This window comes from Salmo salar, chromosome 15 (assembly GCF_965601325.2).
Source record: "Salmo salar chromosome 15, fSalSal1, whole genome shotgun sequence".
In the NCBI taxonomy this organism is placed as follows: domain Eukaryota; kingdom Metazoa; phylum Chordata; class Actinopteri; order Salmoniformes; family Salmonidae; genus Salmo; species Salmo salar.
Window position 1 is genome coordinate 44,552,449 of NC_138305.1, and position 23,577 is coordinate 44,576,025.

General features: G+C 43.7%; 1 protein-coding gene across 8 annotated transcripts in view; it reads left to right on the forward strand.

The window, feature by feature from the left end:
• The window catches only part of LOC106571415 (adhesion G-protein coupled receptor G6-like), a 63,697-nt gene that overhangs the window by 29,409 nt on the left and 10,711 nt on the right, over positions 1-23,577 (forward strand). For 3 of the 8 annotated variants that reach the window (XM_082961796.1, XM_082961793.1, XM_082961801.1), the window contains 16 exons: positions 54-101; positions 3,724-3,789; positions 5,100-5,168; positions 7,106-7,171; positions 7,288-7,353; positions 7,749-7,817; positions 19,466-19,554; positions 19,746-19,798; positions 19,927-19,965; positions 20,161-20,303; positions 20,611-20,722; positions 20,991-21,079; positions 21,357-21,558; positions 21,801-21,966; positions 22,906-23,052; positions 23,403-23,519. In XM_082961796.1, coding sequence (XP_082817922.1) covers positions 54-101; positions 3,724-3,789; positions 5,100-5,168; positions 7,106-7,171; positions 7,288-7,353; positions 7,749-7,817; positions 19,466-19,554; positions 19,746-19,798; positions 19,927-19,965; positions 20,161-20,303; positions 20,611-20,722; positions 20,991-21,079; positions 21,357-21,558; positions 21,801-21,966; positions 22,906-23,052; positions 23,403-23,519 — 1,541 coding nt within the window. The remainder of the gene's footprint in view (positions 1-53; positions 102-3,723; positions 3,790-5,099; positions 5,169-7,105; positions 7,172-7,287; positions 7,354-7,748; positions 7,818-19,465; positions 19,555-19,745; positions 19,799-19,926; positions 19,966-20,160; positions 20,304-20,610; positions 20,723-20,990; positions 21,080-21,356; positions 21,559-21,800; positions 21,967-22,905; positions 23,053-23,402; positions 23,520-23,577) is intronic. The other 5 variants (XM_082961795.1, XM_082961797.1, XM_082961799.1 and 2 more) reach the window with 5 other exon arrangements.

Here is a 23,577-nt window from a genome sequence, read left to right on the forward strand (position 1 = left end):
TGCCCATGGCTGACTGTTGTGATACCTACTCATGTCAAGTTTTCTCTTTACAGTCTGTTTCCCACATTGCATACACTTAACAACAGCTGTTCCATCTAGTGGTGAGTGTGCTGCTAACAACTTGATTGCTTTGTGAAAGTTGCTTGCTTGAGTGCTTAGTGCCATGGGAAATGATGCATGTGAAATACGGTGTTAACTAATATAGCATTTAAACTAATGGTTCCAGGAAACAGAGGGTTGCGTTAGTTATATTATGGAGGAACTTTCTACCTAGACTCTGGACGTAACATGTCAATGATAAATCAGGTCCCAGTTTGAGTCATCTTCAGTCAATATGCCAAATCTATACACAGATAGATGACTATTAGTCTTGCGTCATACATTGAAAGCCTCAACTCAAGATCAACCAAGTAAAGTTCTAGGTAAAGTTCTAAGTTATTTTTCTGCTCCCAGACTTTGTGTTGTGACAAAATGAGACTCTGCATGATGCGAGTCTGTCCCTGCTTTGAATAACAGCAATGTATCTGCCAGGCTCGTCTGTCCAGGGCTTCTAATGCAGGAAGCACATTAAAGACCCCATGCTTACAGAGCAGACAGAGACTTCTTAGGAACTAAGATGTAACAACCAAACCACATGTACACTGATCCACAGCTGAGCCAACGATGTTGTCAGGAGGCTGAGGGGCCCAAACCTTAGGTAGTCTGGTAGGTAGTTTGATTGGTAGTCTGGTTGGTAGTCTGGTAGGTAGTCTGGTTGGTACTCTGGTAGGTAGTCTGGTTTGTAGCCTGGTAGATAATCTGATTGGTAGTTTGGTAGTCTGATTGGTAGTCTGGTTGGTAGTCTGGTTGGTAGTCTGGTAGGTAGTTTGATTGGTAGTCTGGTTGGTAGCCTGGTTGGTAGTCTGGTTTGTAGCCTGGTAGATAATCTGATTGGTAGTTTGGTAGTCTGATTGGTAGTCTGGTTGGTAGTCTGGTTGGTAGTCTGGTAGGTAGTTTGATTGGTAGTCTGGTTGGTAGCCTGGTTGGTAGTCTGGTTTGTAGCCTGGTAGATAATCTGATTGGTAGTTTGGTAGTCTGATTGGTAGTCTGGTTGGTAGTCTGGTTGGTAGTCTGGTAGGTAGTTTGATTGGTAGTCTGGTTGGTAGCCTGGTTGGTAGTCTAGTAGGTAGTCTGGTTGGTAGTCTGGTTGGTAGTCTGGTAGGTAGTCCGGTAGGTAGTCTGGTAGGTAGTTTGATTGGTAGTTTGATTGGTAGTCTGGTTGGTAGCCTGGAAGGTAGTCTGGTAGGTAGTCTGTTAGGTAGTCTGGTTGGTAGTCTGTTAGGTAGTCTGGTAGGTAGTCTGGTTGGTAGTCTGGTAGGTAGTCTGGTAGGTAGTCTGGTAGGTAGTCTGGTAGGTAGTCTGTTAGGTAGTCTGGTTGGTAGTCTGGTTGGTAGTCTGGTAGGTAGTCTGGTAGGTAGTCTGGTTGGTAGTCTGGTAGGTAGTCTGGTAGGTAGTCTGGTTGGTAGTCTGGTAGGTAGTCTGTTAGGTAGTCTGGTTGGTAGTCTGGTAGGTAGTCTGGTAGGTAGTCTGATTGGTAGTCTGGTTGGTAGTCTGGTAGGTAGTCTGGTTGGTAGTCTGGTAGGTAGTCTGGTTGGTAGTCTGGTAGGTAGTCTGGTTGGTAGTCTGGTTGGTAGTCTGGTAGGTAGTCCGGTAGGTAGTCTGGTAGGTAGTTTGATTGGTAGCCTGGAAGGTAGCCTGGAAGGTAGTCTGGTAGGTAGTCTGGTTGGTAGTCTGGTAGGTAGTCTGGTAGGTAGTCTGGTTGGTAGTCTGGTTGGTAGTCTGGTAGGTAGTCTGGTTGGTAGTCTGGTAGGTAGTCTGATTGGTAGTCTGGTTGGTAGTCTGGTTGGTAGTCTGGTAGGTAGTCTGGTTGGTAGTCTGGTTGGTAGTCTGGTAGGTAGTCTGATTGGTAGTCTGGTAGGTAGTCTGGTAGGTAGTCTGGTAGGTAGTCTGTTAGGTAGTCTGGTTGGTAGTCTGGTAGGTAGTCTGGTAGGTAGTCTGGTTGGTAGTCTGGTAGGTAGTCTGATTGGTAGTCTGGTAGGTAGTCTGGTTGGTAGTCTGGTAGGTAGTCTGGTTGGTAGTCTGCTTGGTAGTCTGGTAGGTAGTCCGGTAGGTAGTCTGGTAGGTAGTTTGATTGGTAGTCTGGTTGGTAGCCTGGAAGGTAGTCTGGTAGGTAGTCTGTTAGGTAGTCTGGTTGGTAGTCTGGTAGGTAGTCTGGTAGGTAGTCTGGTAGGTAGTCTGGTTGGTAGTCTGGTAGGTAGTCTGGTAGGTAGTCTGATTGGTAGTCTGGTTGGTAGTCTGGTTGGTAGTCTGGTAGGTAGTCTGGTTTGTAGTCTGGTAGGTAGTCTGGTAGGTAGTCTGGTTGGTAGTCTGGTTGGTAGTCTGGTAGGTAGTCTGGTTGGTAGTCTGGTAGGTAGTCTGGTAGGTAGTCTGGTTGGTAGTCTGGTAGGTAGTCTGTTAGGTAGTCTGGTTGGTAGTCTGGTAGGTAGTCTGGTAGGTAGTCTGATTGGTAGTCTGGTTGGTAGTCTGGTTGGTAGTCTGGTAGGTAGTCTGGTTGGCCAACAGTGTGTGGCACACGAGGCTGTAGCTGTAGTCTGTCTGGTGTCATCTAGCTCTGGGCTAATTATCAGGCTTGTGAAGAGGACTGGCCCCAGGGAAGCTCTTTGGGCCTTCTTTCATCTCTCTGTAAGGTCAGTGGAGGAGTGAATGTCTGCACGGCTAAACTCTGTCAGAGATCCACTATTCACTGAGTCCTCACAGTCCTGGCCCAGGCACGATGGGGTTGTTTACTCTTGTTGGTCTACTAGTCTAGATATATGGAATAGCACTAGCCATTCATCCACATCACCTAAGGCACAAGGCTTTTTGAGTGGGAATGATGGGTACTGGCCTGGGAGTGACAAGATAGTCGTTTCTGATGTTTCACATCTATGTGGACTCAGCAGTGCATGAGGTAATTGTTGAAGACTGATTATTGGAATCCACCAGCCACCAGAACGATGTGTCAGTGGACCATAGGACAGTGTCAATAATGACAACTCACATACACTAACTGATATTAAACATGGCCTCGCTCTCCTCTGACATGTGATTACTTTTTATTGCCAGCGATTACCATATTGATTAGCCATGTCCATCAAGTCCAGGTGGGTCTGTCTCGCTGTGTTCTCCTCTAATCACTCTTCTGTTTAACAACGTTAGAAAATATGCGAGGGGTGCAAGCAAATCAGCATCATCCCTATATCACAAAGTGGTGCATATTTTATACAAGAGAGGAAGTGTTGGCAGTTGGACTGGGCACAGCTACAGAACAGTGAGGAAAATATCAAACTCCTCGCCCTTTTCAACAAGATGATAAGTATTTAGGCTTATGAAATTCCAACATTTATATGGCAGATCATTCTGATTATTTATTGACAATTCTGGGTCCCATACCTGCCTGAGAGCATGTAGCTAGCTGAGCTGAGCGGCTGCTGGGAAACTGTCAATCTTTTTACAATGGCGGTGCTTAATACCCAGCCCGAAGTCATGCCAAATATAAAAGTTTGATGAATTTATAATGTGTGGGACTGTACTGAAATTAACATAATAATGCATAAACTTGTTTGTGTTCTTTTTAATCACTCACCATAGGAAATATTGTTGATTATGGTGATTTAACATGTTTATTTCCAATCCACTTTGAAGGTACCTCTGTACCCATCTATACATCACACACCACCAGCTGTTCCTCTCCTGGACTGGACTGCCCAGGTAGGAAACCAACGACTGTTACACATGTCAATCATTTACAACAGACAGTACAATGATTATCAAGCATCACACAATATCAATTATTAAATGTGATTAAATATTGATTAACATACTTACAGACATACCATTTGACCCTTCTTCCACATGTTTGTGTGTAAGCTCCCTGTTATGTTTTATTCAGCTTGTTTTTTTTTAACGTATTTACATCCTGCCAGCACACAGTACTTCACTCTTTCTATGTCACTTTGCATTGATGGCCACGGTATCGAGTCAATGCAGATTATGACGTAATTTTCTGGAGCCTCTGTGGAATCACATTAAAATGAGTGTTCCTGTCCAGTTTGACCCCATGTTCTGGATAAGACGATGCAGGGCTAATATGGCCTCTCCTTCCCATAGACATCAGCCACAGCTAAATGTTGACTTACAAGCGACACTTTCCAAAATGTCAGTTCTCATGCTGTGAGCAAATCTATTAAGCTCTGTCTATGGTGCATTTATTCGAAGGTCAACTCTCATATATTTTGCTTATAAGAAACACCTGTAGCACTGTGCTGGAGATTCAACAAGGTGATTGGATGAAAATAAATGAGACTAGGATGAAGCCCATCAAAGGATGGCGTCCATGGCTTGTGATGGCTTAATGCAGGGTTTCTCTATTGGCAGCTGGTGATTTTATTATTCGGCCCGCCAAGTTTTCTGAAGAAAAGAATATATAAATATTTGGTCATAAAAGACTGTAAAATCACCAGGAAATGAGCTCAACGTGATTTTAATTTAAGAAATCTGTCCAAGAATTCACATGCATAAATAGAGACATGCGATCGTATCCCAATGTAATCAAGGTTTGATATGATTCTGTTTTTCTCAAATACTATATCTGATTGAGATTCTTGCGGTCAATTTGCAGTGTACAAATGATTTATAACTATGTTCCAGCCCCCCGACCATCTGCTCAAGGAAAAATCGCCCTACGGCTGAATGTAATTGGGGACCCCTGACTTTGTGTATGTTTCACAGAAGAAATAACTTTCAACTATAAACCTGTTGATCCTATCCTGGTAGAAACCGTATGTTTACTGAGTAAATATTAAAACTGTCTTTCATAGGCGTGCTAATCATCGCTTCTAAAGCTACTGCATTACACAACTGTACAAGATTTCTCTGCATATTTGTATTTATATTCCTTATGCTATGCTTCGTTGCGCCATCAGTCATCTTTTGTGGCTGGTGGATGGTGCATTTGTGTTGTCTCACTTTACATTCAATTAATGCATATGTAACCTTTCTCCATACATCCCTGCAACCAGCAACATTAACTCCTACCAGCTCATCCATTGTCACCACTAACATGATTTCTACTAATTCAACAACCCACGGTAAGCATCCATCCCTCCTTCACATTGTTTGTAAAGAGCACATGTTATTTTCAGCCTGTTGTTATGAAGGTAAGCCAATATGATCTACTTAAAGGTAGAATCCTTAGTTTGGACTTTTTTGGACGTATAAATGAATGATACAGACCCATTGATTCTTGAAGAAAATAACTTAGAAATGCCTCAACTATCGTATGCCATCAGAATCCAAAATGTAAGCTTATTGTACTCCAATGTTTGTAAACAACGTAAATGTAAACACTGTGTAGCCCCAAAACATGGTTGAAACTATAATCTTGATGTCATGGATAATCAGTCCTTGCATTTATAGCTCTGTCTATGAATTTGAGAGTGATTACATTTCTCCAGGCCCATCCCTCAGCTTTTTACCAATACAGAGGCGGGTTGATGGCTTTGTTATTGTTTTAATTAAGGACTCTAGCTTTAATGCAGTTTGCAGCTGATGGATCACCCCTGTTTTAATCAATATGTAAAATGTCCACTGACTGACTTAGGGGATATTTACATGTGGCCCTTTAAACTAGAGAGATTTAGGTCTTATCCCAAAGTCTCTGTGATTGCTCTCATGGTTCCCTCTCAAATATCGCACAGCCAATTCCAATCTGTTAAACCCTCATAATACTGAATCCACTGTTTGAGGAATGGAGGTGCATTCACATAAACTTCTATCTAATCTAAGAAAATGTGTTGATAAAGGAAGTTTATGATTTGATTAACTGTCAATGGCTCATATGAAACGCTTGGTTAATTTCTGAAATGAAATGAATTTCCCAGCCCAAATAAATAAAGATTTGTGAAAAGCAGCCACCAGTTTTAGCAAGTATGATTCTGTAATGAGGGAAGCCACTTATTAAACATGGAAGATGAAGACATGAAGAACAGCTGTGTTTGAGTTATTTGGCAGTTTGGTGGGTTGCAGGCCATGCAGTAGGTAAACACCATGTCTCTGATACTGTACTTCAGAGGATGCTTGTGGGAGGAGCTATAGGAGGGCAGGCTCATTGTAATGTCTGGAATGAATAAATGGAACGGTATCAAACACATCAAACATATGGAAACAACAGGTTTGACTCCGTTCCAAAAAATACCATTGCTGCCATTACAATGAGCCTGTCCTCTACTGCTGTACTTCCTACCTAATGGGTTTGATGCAGGAGACATTTCATCTCCATCTTTTTCTTATCTGACCCTTCCTTGAAGTAATGCAACCAAGGTCCTGGGTTTTCCCTTTTAAGTTTGAAGCCACTATATATTGACTATATATATTTAGACATGATATATTTAGACATGACGTCAATTGGATGGTTGAACAACATTGATTTAACTCACGCTATACTCTTGGAAGATAAGGTGGTATTTAGAACCAAAAAGGGTTCTTCGGCTGTCCCCATAGGAGAACCCTTTGAAGAACCCTTTTTGGTTTCAGGTAGAACCCTTTTGGTTCCAGGAAGAACCCTTTTGGGTTACATGTAGAACCCTTTCCACAGATGGTTCTACATGGAACCCAAAAGAGTTCTACCTGGAACCAAAAATGGTTCTCCTGTGGGGACAGTCAAATAACCCTTTTGGAACCCTTTTTTCTAAGAGTGTTGGTTATCTCCTATCCAAAACAGAGTACAATGGTTCATGTGACAGTCAAATGTAACTGTCCTGTCCTCAGGCTGTATCACATCCAGCCGTGATTGGGAAATCCCGTAGGGCGGCGCACAATTGGCTCAGCGCCGTCCTAGTTTGGCCGGTGTAGGCCGTCATTGTAAATATGAATTTGTTTTTAACTGACTTGCCTAGTTATTAAATAAAGGGTAAATATATTTTTTTAAATGGCCAACTCATACCCATCTACGTCTATGATCTCAACCTCAGCTCTCAATACTTCACCATCCTTTATTCATCTCATACTGTCTGCTGTCCATCACCAGTTCTCTCTGCTACCACTTCATCTGCCACAACTACTAGCATGCCTCTAACTTCCAGCTCAACAACTGGTAAGGCCATCTTTACTTCTCAACATTATTTTCCCTCTAAGAGATGAGAGCCTCAACCATTAACCACTTTGTTATTATACCCTCCTTTTGCTGTCTTGTGCTGTAAATGTCACCAGTTCAAACCACTACCCCGACCACTACTGCAGGAACTAATGTTCCAACATTACCCAGCACAACCACTGGTAAGGTATCTCTCCCAATGGAACTGATCGCAGTTTATGCAAATTGTATCTGATTATAGTTATAGTGCAAATTGCATTTTTCGGAATGTGTTACTTATAAGACCTTTATAAACACTTCAATATGGTACATCCATATAATATGTCTACGTAGTTTAGTCTGATTTCTTAGAACATTTAGCAAACACATGACATTTGACAGTCACTACATTGTCATTTACTTTCAGGAAAAAAGGTAAAGATGAGAGATCTTCCCAGTGATGTTGCAAATGGCATGGCCACGTATTGACCCATATAACCCCATGCATACTCTCTAGCGCATTGCTTATTGTTTGTGTGTGTGTGTTCATTTCACTCTTTCAAACAATTTAGTTCACATTTGCTGTCCTTGTCACCAGTTACTCAAACCGTTATCCCATCTGCAGCAGCCGCTACTAACACAACTCTATTCTACAGCACAACCAATGGTAAGATGTCTATTTGTTTTTTCTTGTTTTGTACTCGGCTTGTGGCAGGTTTCTTTATGTGTCGGGCATGGGTTTGAAAGCAGTGCTATCCTTGACCAACTTGGAACTTTGGATTAAGCTGGGAAAGCAATTGTCATGGCTTCTCAGTGGGAGTATGTTTTTCCATGTAGCTTCCTTTTAACAATGGACTCAGCAGTGAATACTGTCTAAGTGGTTCTTGACATTTTGAAAACACCTATAGTAGCCCTGTATAGTGTGTTTTGCTGTTATTGCCTTCCATTTTCTTTTTTAACAATTCTTTTGACAATTTTCCAGCACCGACAGCTTCTGCTACTACTTTTGTTTCAAACCCAGCTACGACTAACTCACCTACCACTAACAACACAGTGCATGGTAAGACAGCCCACTTTCCTTTTTTGCCTGTTAGTGACTAAGGACTGATTGGGGAAAATTCAATATCAACTGTCTATTTTGTTCCCTTTTGTCTCAAATGTGTCTCTCTTAATTATGAATTTCATTTTCTATCCCTTACTCTTATGAACAGTGACAAATCCTCCCCTATTATCCCTTACTACTACTAACACACCAGCTAACGTCACTACTACTACTAACACACCAGCTAACGTCACTACTACTACTAACACACCAGCTAACATCACTACTACTACTAACACACCAGCTAACGTCACTACTACTACTAACACACCAGCTAACGTCACTACTACTACTAACACACCAGCTAACGTCACTACTACTACTACTAACACACCAGCTAACGTCACTACTACTACTAACACACCAGCTAACATCACTACTACTACTACTAACACACCAGCTAACGTCACTACTACTACTAACACACCAGCTAACGTCACTACTACTACTAACACACCAGCTAACGTCACTACTACTACTACTAACACACCAGCTAACGTCACTACTACTACTACTAACACACCAGCTAACGTCACCTACTACTACTAACACACCAGCTAACGTCACTACTACTACTAACACACCAGCTAACGTCACTACTACTACTAACACACCAGCTAACGTCATTACTACTACTAACACACCAGCTAACGTCACTACTACTACTAACACACCAGCTAACATCACTACTACTACTAACACACCAGCTAACGTCACTACTACTACTAACACACCAGCTAACGTCACTACTACTACTAACACACCAGCTAACGTCACTACTACTACTAACACACCAGCTAACGTCACTACTACTACTACTAACACACCAGCTAACGTCACTACTACTACTAACACACCAGCTAACATCACTACTACTACTACTAACACACCAGCTAACGTCACTACTACTACTAACACACCAGCTAACGTCACTACTACTACTAACACACCAGCTAACGTCACTACTACTACTACTAACACACCAGCTAACGTCACTACTACTACTACTAACACACCAGCTAACGTCACTACTACTACTACTAACACACCAGCTAACGTCACTACTACTACTACTAACACACCAGCTAACGTCACTACTACTACTAACACACCAGCTAACGTCACTACTACTACTAACACACCAGCTAACGTCATTACTACTACTAACACACCAGCTAACGTCACTACTACTACTAACACACCAGCTAACGTCACTACTACTACTAACACACCAGCTAACGTCACTACTACTACTAACACACCAGCTAACGTCACTACTACTACTAACACACCAGCTAACGTCACTACTAGTACTAACACACCAGCTAACGTCACTATTACTACTAACACACCAGCTAACGTCACTACTACTACTACTAACACACCAGCTAACGTCACTACTACTACTAACACACCAGCTAACGTCACTACTACTACTAACACACCAGCTAACGTCACTACTACTACTAACACACCAGCTAACGTCACTACTACTACTAACACACCAGCTAACGTCACTACCACTACTACTAACACACCAGCTAACGTCACTACTACTACTACTAACACACCAGCTAACGTCACTACTACTACTAACACACCAGCTAACGTCACTACTACTACTAACACACCAGCTAACGTCACTACTACTACTAACACACCAGCTAACGTCAATACTACTACTAACACACCAGCTAACGTCACTACTACTACTAACACACCAGCTAACGTCACTACTACTACTAACACACCAGCTAACGTCACTACTACTACTAACACACCAGCTAACGTCACTACTACTACTAACACACCAGCTAACGTCACTACTACTACTACTAACACACCAGCTAACGTCACTACTACTACTACTAACACACCAGCTAACGTCACTACTACTACTAACACACCAGCTAACGTCACTACTACTACTAACACACCAGCTAACGTCACTACTACTACTAACACACCAGCTAACGTCACTACTACTACTAACACACCAGCTAACGTCACTACTACTACTACTAACACACCAGCTAACGTCACTACTACTACTAACACACCAGCTAACGTCACTACTACTACTAACACACCAGCTAACGTCACTACTACTACTAACACACCAGCTAACGTCACTACTACTACTAACACACCAGCTAACGTCACTACTACTACTAACACACCAGCTAACGTCACTACTACTACTAACACACCAGCTAACGTCACTACTACTACTAACACACCAGCTAACGTCACTACTACTACTAACACACCAGCTAACGTCACTACTACTACTAACACACCAGCTAACGTCACTACTACTACTAACACACCAGCTAACGTCACTACTACTACTAACACACCAGCTAACGTCACTACTACTACTAACACACCAGCTAACGTCACTACTACTACTAACACACCAGCTAACGTCACTACTACTACTAACACACCAGCTAACGTCACTACTACTACTAACACACCAGCTAACGTCACTACTACTACTAACACACCAGCTAACGTCACTACTACTACTAACACACCAGCTAACGTCACTACTACTACTACTAACACACCAGCTAACGTCACTACTACTACTACTAACACACCAGCTAACGTCACTACTACTACTAACACACCAGCTAACGTCACTACTACTCCGAGTAAGACACATCTGCTGCTCCTTGTCTGGTTGTTTGTTCTAAGGCTTTGCAGAAATAAAAAGTATTCTGTGTACCTTTGTTCAGTACACCTTGCCTCTATCACTGTAACTTTCAAGCACTTTGTGCAAACATATCTCAAAGTGTAGTCTGAAGATATGGGGCCTCTATTTTTCTATGTTTGGCATCCAAATGACTAATTACTAATATAATCAAGGTAGACTAGCCGTCACAAGGTTTTAGGACGTGTTTATAATGGTTTCAGAAGTAGTTACTATACACAACTTTAAAATTAGACACTTGACTAATCACATACTATTTCTATTTTCCACTTCTTCAGTAGTTGAAGCTTTTACTTTGTTCTTGGTTTCTTCTACTATCATGTCCTCTGTCATTGCTCAGATTCTGCTCAGCTGGGTAAAACATACACTTAGGAAATCTTGAGATGCTCTCCTTGTTGAGTTACTTGTGCTGTCACTCTTGCTTACATTGTCTGAAGCCACTACTACACCACCGTCCTCGACTAACCTGTCTTCTACTGTCTTGTCCACCAACATCATTACCCTGGGTAAGACACACACTTCACATCTCCTTGACTTGTTTGTAGTGAGACGCAGCAGCTTCCTTTGGCAAACTGTTCTCTCTCTCAGCCTGCTTCCACCTGTCTGCTTGCCTCTCACTCTCACTCTATCCTGTCCTCAGCCAAAATGCATTTGAAAATATCTGTATCTTTTCTGTCAACTCAAAATGAAGGTCTAGTTAACTGCCATAAATCTAGGTGATCCTAATATTGTATTCTTCCATACAGCGGCTACTATTTTGTATTTGTTTATTCAGCTACAGTATATGCTGGATGTCAGTCTGTATTTAAAATATGCAACCTGCTTTGACCCCTCTGTTTTTACATTGACTGGACTGGTGTGCCACAGACAAGGAGAGAACAGTGTATCTGTGGTCTGCGCTCTGGCTCACCCCCTGGCCAGTGGCCTCCTCCACCACCACCACCCCCCACACCAGGCCTCACGTCCTGCCTGGCCCCCACAGCTCTAAAACCTCACTGGGCTACATCTCCACCCCCCTCTTCTGGCCCGTGAGGAAGAAACCTGAGGCCACAATCAAACCCATCCTCTATCCGACCAAGCCTCCTCCTGTACCCAAGGTGACCACAACAACAACAGCGCTGGTGGCTAGTAAGACACGCCGTATCCAGGGCCACGACCAGTCCCCAGGGGTTGTTCCCAGGGCGACCGGTGGATGTTGGGAACAGTAGTGATGAGGAGGACCTGGAATCTTTCCCAGCAGCGGCATCAGCATCACTCAGCAACCGTAAGAAGAGTAAGCCCATGGCCCCCACCGCTGGGTGCCACTGAGTCTCAGCAGAGAGAACAGCAGCAGCACTGTGAACTTGACTGAGCCCCTGGTGGAGGACACATCAGGCTTTGAGCCATTCATTTACGACCTGGACCTAGGGAACAACCCCTTCAGCCTCTTCCAATATGACTCACCCTACTCCCTGGATGAAGGCCTGGCTCTGGCCGCCTCTGGCCCACACAACCTTTCCCACGCTGGGGCTGGAGTCAGCACTGAGGGCCCAGACCGTGTGACTATGGGCGGCCCTGTTACCACCGGGGGAGGAGGGGAACATTTACCCAATCAATCAGAGCCCAGTTTGCCCTGGGAGGCGTTGGCAGGAGGCATTCTGGCAGAGGCTGGAGGAGAGGCTGGGACTGGGGAGCAGGGTGGGGTGGTGGCAGCACACAGCAGCTGGACTCAAATCCCTCCTTTCAGCACAGCTCCAGAGAAGACAGGTATGCAAATGGATCAGGCCCGGCCAAGCAGTGGCTTCAGTGAGCAAACAGCAGAGAGAACCACTCAGTCCCTCTCAAACATCGCCACACAGTCTCCCTCATTATTAACTTCACTAGGGTAGGGGGCAGCATTCGTAATTTTGGATGAAAAGCGTGCCCAAATTAAACTGCCTGCTACTCAGGCCCAGAACCTAGGATATGCTTTTGAATGGTAGATTTGGATAGAAAACACTCTAACGTTTCCAAAACTGTTAAAATAACGTCTGTGAGTATAACAAAACTGATATGGCAGGCGAAAACCTGAGGAAAATCCATCCAGGAAGTACTATTATTTTGAAAGTTTTTCCATTGAAAGCCTATCCACCATACAAAGACTTAGGACCCAGTTCACGATCTCTATGGCTTCTTCTATGTGGCAAGTCTTTAGGCATTGTTTCAGGCTTTTACTCTGAAAAATGAGGGAGATACAGCACTTTCAATGAGTGGACAGTGGAAATTTCCAGACATGAGCCCAGCACGTGATCGGGAGCGCGCCTTTCTTGTTTCTCCTTTTCTATTGACGAAGCTTTTGTCCGGTTGAAATATTATTGATTATTTATGGCAAAAAACAACCTGAGGATTGATTTTAAACATCTTTTCACATGTTTCTACAAACTTTTATTGTACTTTTTTTACTTTTTGTCTGGGTGTTGAGAGCACGCATTGTGCCTTTGGATTACTGAACTAAACGCACCAACAAAACTGAGGTTTTTGGACATACAGAGGGACATTATCAAACAAAACAAACATTTATTGTGTAACATGGAGTCCTGGGAGTGCCACCAGATGAAGATCATCAAAGGTAAGTGATTAATTTAATAGCGATTAAATTATGATTTCTGACTTTTGTGAGTCCTCTCCTTGGCTGGAAAATGTCTGTATGGTGTTTTGTGGCTAGGCGCAGTCCTAACATAACCGCATGGTGTGCTTTCGCCGTAAAGCCTTTTTGAAATCTGACACAGCGGCTGGATTAACAAGAAGTGTATCTTTAAGCCTACGTATAACACTTGTATCTTTCATCAATGTTTATGATGAGTATTTCTGTAATTTGATTTGGCTCTCTGCAATTTCACCGGATGTTATTTGAGACAATGCATTACTGAACATAATACGCCAATTTAAACAGAGGTTTTTGGACATAAAGAGGGACATTATCGAACAAAATTAACATTTATTGTGTAACATGGAGTCCTGAGAGTGCCACCAGATGAAGATCATCAAAGGTTAGTGATTCATTTAATCGCTATTTCTGACTTTTGTGAGTCCTCTCCTTGGCTGTGAAATGTCTGTATGGTTTCTTGTGGCTAGGCGCTGTCCTAACATAATCGCATGGTGTGCTTTCGCCGTAAAGCCATTTTGAAATCGGACACTGTGGATGGATTAACAAGAAGTTTATCTTTAAAATGGTGTATAATACTTGTATGTTTGAGGAATTTTAATTATGGGATTTCTGTTGTTTGAATTTGGCGCCCTGCAATTTCACTGGCTGTTGTCAAGGTGGGACGCTAGTGTCCCAATGATACCAGAGAGGTTAACAATAGCAGAGCTCAGAGTCTCTATGAGGGTCGAGATGATCTCTGAAAGTGACCTCACTGGAAATCTCCAGACCAACAGTCTACTACACCCTAACCTACTCCCACACCTACCATGTCTACTACACTGCAGCAGCTCCAGCCTCCAGAGCTGTGATCACAGATATATTGGCCCCTATCTCCCTCCACTCCAACCATACCTCTCCCCACCTCTCCCTACCCTGTGTTCTCCTCCTTACCCATCCACAGGATGGAACAAGGTGATGTTAGTCATTCAGGACACGTCAGGCTATATGCCACTGAGACAGACCCGGTGCTCTTAGAGAGTTCACAGGCGAGTGTGCTGCAGCCTTCAATGGAGGTTCAAAGTGATTTATTGATGCGGGAGGGCAAAAGGCCCAGTCCACTGTCTCCGTCAGTCCTTAAAACAGCTCTAACACCTGTCCTTGAGGAAACACACCTCTCTTCCTCTGACAAACACCACAGTGAGCTGGTTTTACCCTCTTTGAGGAATCAGTTGAGTTCCTTCTCAACTAACTCTCATCCTGTGGACAGTAGGGTAGCTAGTATGGTACTAAGTGAGAGTATTGCGAGTGAATGAGGGGATAAGGTTAGATTCGCCTCTGGCTCTGGAGCAATCATCAAATTTATAAACAATGTGTCAGACAGCAGTATGTTGGGCAGCACCGAGAGGAAAGAGGGCTTTTATCCACTCAGTTCTAATCTGAGAGGTTTGTCACGTTCATCCCATCTATCTGTCACTCCTATCACAGAACAACCACACCACCAGGCGCTCCTCCCAGCCACCATGACAGACGAATGGGCCTCCTCTCAGTCCTCACCTCCTAATACAATCTCCCCAAGCAGACAGGAGTGGATGGATGTATTGCCCACCACGTTCAGCTTGGTCTCTCTCAGCTCTGACCCCCTGTCTGAGACAGCCTTGCCAGAGAAGCTTCATATCACCAATTTTACTGAATGGGAAAGTAAAGATGGGATGGAGAGACACTCGGCTCCAGAGTAAGGAGAGGAAGTCCACGTCACCCGTAAGTGGCTCTTCGTTCTCTCCATCTCCGATCTCTCTCTTCCGCCCCAGCACGCAGAGCAACCCGTCTGTATCCCAGCTTGGACACCATGGGACCTTACACAACTATGATGATGGATCTGAATATGTCTCCCAGACCAGCCCTCTCCTCCTCCATGCTAGCCCCCTCTCCCTCTCCAGCTCTGCCAACGCCATACATCAGCAGCACATCGTCAGAATATGGCAGCGTCGTTACCCATGAACCCCAGCGGCAGGCATAAATGCATGAATTAGGCTGGTCACGGCCGGTCAGTGGTCTTGGTTGTGTGATTCACACAGACACACACTCTCCGCCGTGACCTCCAGGTCAGATCAGCTCATGTCAGATGCTTCTGAATCTCCCTTATTCCACAGACCGATGACAACAAACGCTCCTCGTATTGGAGAGCTGGCGCCTCACTGCCCACCCGACCAATGGCTGCATTCCGACAATCCTCTACACTCACTGGCAGCCAGTCAGAGCCCTCTCAGCCTGCTGGAACTGATGGAACACTGGCCTGGCCTGAAGAGAGCAGAGAGAACACAGCATTGACTGCTTCCCCAGACACACAGCTCACTGCTGCTGCCTCTGGTAACCTCACCATTAGGGCTGCAATTATACAGCCTACCACTGTTACCACAATTATCGAGCCTCCTTCTACCTCAAACACACAGTCTGCCACATACACACAACTCACCACTGCCAACAAACAGCCAACTGTTTCTCCAAATATCCAGTTCACCGATACCCTCACCAACCAGCCTCTTACAGCCCTAAACACCTACCCTGCTGGGGCTGGCCCTGTATCAGTCCCCTTCAGGGCCAACCACAGTGAGGACAAACAGGGTAATAGAGATGGACCGGCCCTCATCCAACACACACCCTCCACTGCTGCAAGCACGTCAGTAAGCAGATTGGGCCCTGGCAACAATGGGACTGTGAATCAGAGCACCGTCACAGACAGAGAGACACAGACCACTCCCATGCCACAAGCATTCATTGATATGGATCATCAGTCTTTTGTTCCTACAGAGAGCCCCTACTTTCCTCTTACCACTCCACATGAAGTGCTGAATGCAGGCAGTGGCACGGTGTCCACCACAAACGCCATCGCACGTACCACAGCCTGCATCACGGACACCCCTGTTCTTGCCCCATGCCATTGTAAAGCTCGCTTTAATTTTTCATGTCTGTGTGGACTTGAACTGGGAACAGTATGTTTTGCAATAACTTATACAGTGCGAGAGTATTCAGACCCCTGTAACGTAACATTTTGTTATGTTACAGCGTTATTCTAAAATTGATTAAATAAGAAAATATCCTCAGTAATCTACACACAATATCCCATAATGACAAAACGTAAAGAGGATTTTACAAATTTTTGCAAATATATTACAAATAAAAAACAGATACCTTATTTACATAAGTATTTAGACCCTTTACTATGAGACTCGAAATTGAGCTCAGGTGCATTCTGATTCCATTGATCATCCTTGAGATGTTTCTACAACTTGATTGGAGTCCACCTGTGGTAAATTCAATTGGTTGGACATGATTTGGAAAGGTACACACCTGTCTATATAAGGTCCCACAGTTGACAGTGCATGTCAGAGCAAAAACCATGCCATGAGAAGAAGGAAGAAGGAATTGTCCGTAGAGCTCCGAGACAGGATTGTGTCGAGGCACAGATCTGGGGAAGGGTACCAAAACATTTTCTGCAGCGTTGAAGGTCCCCAAGAACACAGTGACCTCCATCATTCTTAAGTGGAAGAAGTTTGGAACCACCAAGACTCTTCCTAGAGCTGGCCGCCTGGCCAAACTGAGTAATCGGGTGAGAAGGGCCTTGGTCAGGGAGGTGACCAAGAACCTGATGGTCACTCTGACAGAGCTCCAGAGTTCCTCTGTGGAGATGGAAGAACATTCCAGAAGGACAACCATCTTTGTAGCACTCCGCCAATCAGGCCTTTATGGTAGAGTGGCCAGACGGAAGCCACTCCTCTAGTAAAAGGCACATAACAGTCCACTTGGAGTTTGCCAAAAGGCACGTAAAGACTTTCAGACCATGAGAAACAAGATTCTCTGGTCTGATGAAATGGTGGCATTATCATGCTGTGGGGATGTTTTTCAGCGGCAGGGACTGGGAGACTAGTCAGGATCGAGGGAAAGATGAACGAAGCAAAGTACAGAGAGATCCTGCTCCAGAGCGCTCAGGACCTCAGACTGGGGCGAAGGTTCACCTTCCAACAGGACAATGACCCTAAGCACACAGCCAAGACAACACAGGAGTGGCATCGGGACATGTCTCTGAATGTCCTTGAGGGGCCTAGCCAGAGCCTGGACTTGAACCCGATCTCTGGAGAGACCTGAAAATAGTTGTGGGTGCAACACTCCACATCCAACCTGACAGAGTTTGAGAGGATCTGCAGAGAAGAATGGGAGAAACTCCCAAAATACAGGTGTGCCAAGCTTGTAGCGTCATACCCAAGAAGACTCGAGGCTGTAATCGTTGCCAAATGTGCTTCAACAAAGTACTGAGGGAAGGGTCTGAATACTTATGTTAATGTGGTATTTCCAATTTCTAAAAAACAGTTTTTGCTTTGTCATTATGGGGTATTGTATGTAGATTGATGAGGGGGAAAAAATATTTAATCAATTTTAGAATAAGGCTGTAACCTAACAAAATGTGGAAAAAGTCAAGAGGTCTGAATACTTTCCAAAGCACTATATGTAGAAACATAAAGATAGAGAGCCTCTTTTGCTGAATTTTAGCTGTCAGAGCAGCTTACCGATCACTGCAGCTGTATACAGCCCATCTGTAAATAGCCCATCCAACCAACCTCATCCCCATATTTGTTTTTGTTTTTCTGCTCTTTTGCACACCAGTGTTTTCTACTTGCACATTCTCATCTGCACATGTATCACTCCAGTGTAAATTGCTGAATTGTAATTACTTTGCCACTATTGGCCTATTTATTGCCTTACCTCCTTACTTCATTTTGTACACACTGTACACAGATTTTTCTATTGTGTTATTGAATGTATTTTTGTTTATCCCATGTGTAACCCTGTGTTGTTGTTTTTGTCGCACTGCTTTGCTTTATCTTGGTCAGGTCGCAGTTGTAAATGAGAACTTGTTCTCAACTGGCCTACCTGGTTAAATAAAGGTGAATAAATAAATACATCTCTGCTTTGAATGCTACTGTAGTAGTGGTGGGATGAGGTTGACAGAGGAAAACCAAAACTGGTGAAAATCACATGGAGGAGGAGGTTGATTGAGGTTGTGTTGTGATTTTGGACGGGCCGTAGAACATTAACATTGGAGTGTTCTGTAGGTGACCAATCACTGAACTCTAGAATGGCTTCTTCTCTGCTGATGGGGCCCAGCTCTCATCTTGTGATTTCAAGTTTTTAATCACACATGTCTTTTTGGAGACTTCCAATGCTGTTATCATTTGATTTTAGAGCAAATAATTGCTCCTCTAAATGTAATCTGTTATTGCTCTACGATAGAAAATCGAAGAAAAAATAACACTCTTGATCAACAAAGATAAATATATATATATATTTTAGATACTTCAGAACTTTCTTAGGTGACCTACCTACCGAATCTCTAATTACTGGAGTCTCCTAAGAAAAGTTTTGATATGGATTAGAAACAGCATTGTACTGTACTTAGATCAGCACTAACAACAGAAGAGGCTTGGGAGCCATCTTGTGATGGCTGTGAGGCATAGCAGCAGATCACCGACACGGTCAAACAGAGTGATGTATTACACAGTACATGCTCTCATACAATCAACCATTTGGGCACTGAATACAGATCAGTCATATAATGGCATGTACTATATCTATTAGTTCTGTTTTGATTACTGTCATCTATGATGATAACAGAGTATTTTAATTTAGCCTCTTCCTTATGAAAAAACCCCCACATTTTTTATTCCGTGGAGGAGCAGCTTGTCAACATCATTTGTCATATGAAATTGGATTTTACTTAACTCAATTGTGTCTCAACCCTCGCGCTCCTGCTGTGCAGCACAGACACGTGTTCCATTGAGAGTTGTAAATGAACTGCGTCAAATATAGATTGACGTGTTTTCTTTTCAATTGCAGAGGGTCTTTTCTACAGGATCTCCTTTCTTGTCAATGACAAGGAGGCCGAAGTAAGAGAGTCTGATGTTGAGAAAACTGTTGCACAATGGGTAAGGCTTCTGGTCATGTTCAATTCATCTTGTTTCAAATCATCAATAGAATACAAGATGAACTGAATGAATTACATTTACATTTTAGTCATTTAGCAGACGCTCTTATCCAGAGTTAGTGCATTACAATTAGTGCATTCATCTTAAGATGGCTAGGTGAGAACTTCACTGTTTTACTGGTTCATTTACAGCTCAATCAAACGTTCCAAAACTGGACACACATGGTCTATGTCGCTAATGTCAGGTAAGCAATTAGATCTTTGTACCATCATAAAATGCAGCTCCATGTCCATTCTATGTATTTTTCGTTAGAGCTGTATTACAGGTCAATAATGATGATCACCCTCCATTTCCTTTTTATCTTGTTCCCAGTGTCCAACCTAGCAGTGACTTACAGCTAGAGAGTAAAAGGTAAAGACAATATTTAATATGGTATACTGTAGTAGGTAGGGAGTTGTTCCTGACCATGTCACGTGACTCGGGAAAACTCTAAAAGAAGAATGGTAATTCACTAGGTCTGCCTTTCCATGTGAATTAAGTGTCCTGCTACTCTTCTTCCCTCTTCATTTTTCCCCACCCGTCCTCCTCTTCCTTCTCCCCCTCCAGATACACCTGCCAGGCCCTGCTGGTCTACAAGACCACCACCAACGTGACCCTGGGAGAAGCTGCCATCTCCACCAGGATGGGCAGAAGCGGCGCCAGCATCAGCAACGGACTGGAGCTAGACACTGTCGCCGTGCAGTCTATCGGTAGGACATGATCTCACCCAGACCCGTTTAAATCACTTCAATGCCTCCCTTCTTACTGCAGGAAGTGACTGGGGCAGCGATACTCGCCAAGATCACAAAAACATGACCCTCACACAGCCCAGAGAAAGAACCCAATTTCACAGCGCACGGTCACACATCGACTCTAAAGCACCTCCTAATTAGATTAGGTTTGAAATGTGAATGCCTCGAAGGTTTCTGAACTTCTTATTGTAGTCATTGGATCTTAATATATTGCTGGTGTTCAGTGTTAAAAATGTTCTGCTGCATGCTTTTCTCTGTCATTCAGAGAACTGCACAGGGGAAACTCCCATCCATTACATCTGGCCAGAGAGCAGACCAACGGTCACTCAGTACATCCCTTGTTTCCCCAACAAAGACCAGACTGCATCCAGAACATGGTGAGACTGATACATTCACTGTATCAAATGATGTCCTATCTTTATACAAACAATTAGCAAGTTCATTTTCATTTCCAGGAATATTACATCACCCATTTCCAGGGATATCTGTGGGATGTCAATGGGATATCAATGGGATATCAGCCTGCTTTTAAAAGTTCTAAGAACTTGACATTACTGATATTCTGACAATGAACGCATTAATTTGTTGAGGTAATTTATCTTTCCTCAAAATACCAGATCTCATTCTGTGTTTGTTTATCCCCAGTGTGATCAGCCCCCTGAATTACACAGCGTTTTGGGGCGCCCCAGACCTCAGCAATTGCATTGATATCGATACCATCAAAGTGTCAGCAGGTAGGCCACAGACTTCTTCACGCTCTCTCAAATCACTTTAATGACTCCTCAGCAGATGAAATCAAAACGGCTGCCCGAATGAATACTTGCGATGTATTTGATCTAGAGGGACAGAGATGCCCACTGAGATGCAATTTTAGAGATAAAACGTGTGTAAATGCCCTCACCATGGCAGACAGTGGGCAGTCATCAGACAACTGATAATACGTGTCTATTGACAGCCCAAGGAGAGCTCTCTAGTTGTTTATCCGTCTCCCTTCTAACTGTCTCCGATCAGAGAATGCTGCCGAAGTCGCCGTCCAGCTTGATGACATCACCAACAACGAGCTCTCCACAGACGAGGTGTTCAAGGTGGTGGGAAAGGTTAAGGAGCTGGTCAAAGTGGCTAAGATCAACACCCCTCTGGCCAAAACCGTAGTTAGCATCCTCTCTAACGTGATGACCAGCTCCGTGTCAGCCCTGGCTGCAGCCTCAGAGTGGTAAGATACTCCTTTCTGCTCCCATTGCGATTGTCTTTCCTCTCCTCAGAACCCACCTCTTACTGTGTGTCCAGCATGCTGGGAGGGATACATACATGAGTGATGACTATATCTCCCAGGTAGATCTACTGTATGGGGTCTTTGTGTGGTCTCTTTGTACCAAAGTACCAAAGTACTGTGATACACTAATGAAAGTCCATTTTTGTGATAACCCCTAAATGTCTCTCTCTATCTATGTGTAGGACATTGAAGACGGTGGATGAGCTGGTTCAGAAGATAGAGTTTGATGGGCCTACAGAAAACATAACCTCTAAAAATCTGGCTCTGGGAATTTCAGCCCTCAACTACAGCAAGTTCAATGGGACCTCCTTCAGTGCCTTCATACACCCCAACACCACAGACCTCCAGGTACTCACTAAACAGTTAGGGTCAGTGTTATACACAAGAGCTATAGAGACATCAGTATTATCTGCTGCACTGTACTGTACTGGGCAGTGTAGTACTATATATACGGGGACTCCTTGCTCTGCTGTGCACATAGCTCATAACATCCATACCTGCTGGTTGTTGTTTCATTCACAGTCAATGTGCCCTGAGAGTAAATAGGGGTTGTTATGCCCCACCACTACTCCTACTGTGTATGTGAGCCAGTCAGGCAGTCACACCAGTCAGCCAGTCAACCAGTCAGCCGGGGCTTCCAGGAAAGCCTTCCTGTGGAAACTCTCGTTCAGTGTTAAAGGTGACTCACAACCCATCAGACCTGTTGAGTCCATGTCACTTATATGGGAGGATGTATATTTGTTTAAGTCCTTAGTATTTTCAGGACATTCATAACCTTGTGCTGCACATGGAGTCCTGTTATTCAGAATTATGCAATGATCATAGAGTTTAGCAAATATGATTCAGCTGACTAACATGCAAGCCGAGTCCACCACAGCCTTCCCTCTCTCTTGATTTCCTGTGTTGTCACTTTGGTTCACGTGTTTTACCCTATGCCTTTGCCTTACGTGTCAATGCTGTGTCAATACTGTGCCAATGCTGTGCCAATGCTGTGTCAATGCTGTGCTGGTGTTGTGCCAGTTCTGTGCCAGCAGAAAGGGCACATTTTAATCATACTCCACCACATGTTGTGGATGATGTAAATGATGTGACAAGGCATGTGTGGTGGCATGTCAGGGCACTGGGACAACAGAGGTTTGCAAAGGACCTCCAGATGGTACAGCAGGGGACTCGTTATATAATCAGCATATTAGTCAGCAGGCACCTGTCTACATTGGCAAATCAAATACTGTCACATAGGATAGTCTATGGTAAAGCCAATGGTCTAACTAGCTTCTCTCCCACCAGATTGCCTTTAAGTCGGATCAGCTGAACCCCCTGGCTCAGGTCACACTGCCAGCTACACTGCTCAACAACCTGACCCTGACCAATGCTGAGATCGCTGCTGTCTCCAGGATCAACTTCATGTTCTTCCGCAAAACAGGACTGTTCCAGGTTTATACGTCTTTTAGATGGAATGTATCTGATTTAGTGTGTCCTTTCAGCATATAACTGTATGTTTTCTTTTCGCACGCATCCTTTTCATGGATGGTGACTCATGTGTCTGGTATGTTAAAATAAAGGTGAAATAAAAAATGTTAATCTATAGTTATGAGTGACATGTCCAGGTTTATAGCTCTGTTTGATGGAATTCAACAAATTTGGTGTGTCTGTAGAGTGTGTTGTAATTTATCTTATTGCTTCCTACTAATGCATGGTGATTTGTATGCCTGGTTTGTGAATTTACAGTTTTCAGTGGCATGTTTTTATATTTCAAAATGGAACTTTTCTTTGATCATTCACAGGATAAACAGGACGGGCTATATCTTAACAGCTATGTTGTGGCCAGCAGTGTGGGCAATTACTCCATCAGTAACCTGCAGGATCCCGTGGAGATCGAGATAGTACACCTGAACTACCAGGTAGTCTGCCCGCTCTCCTCACCTCTGCTTTCCTCACCTCTCCTCACCTCTCCTCACC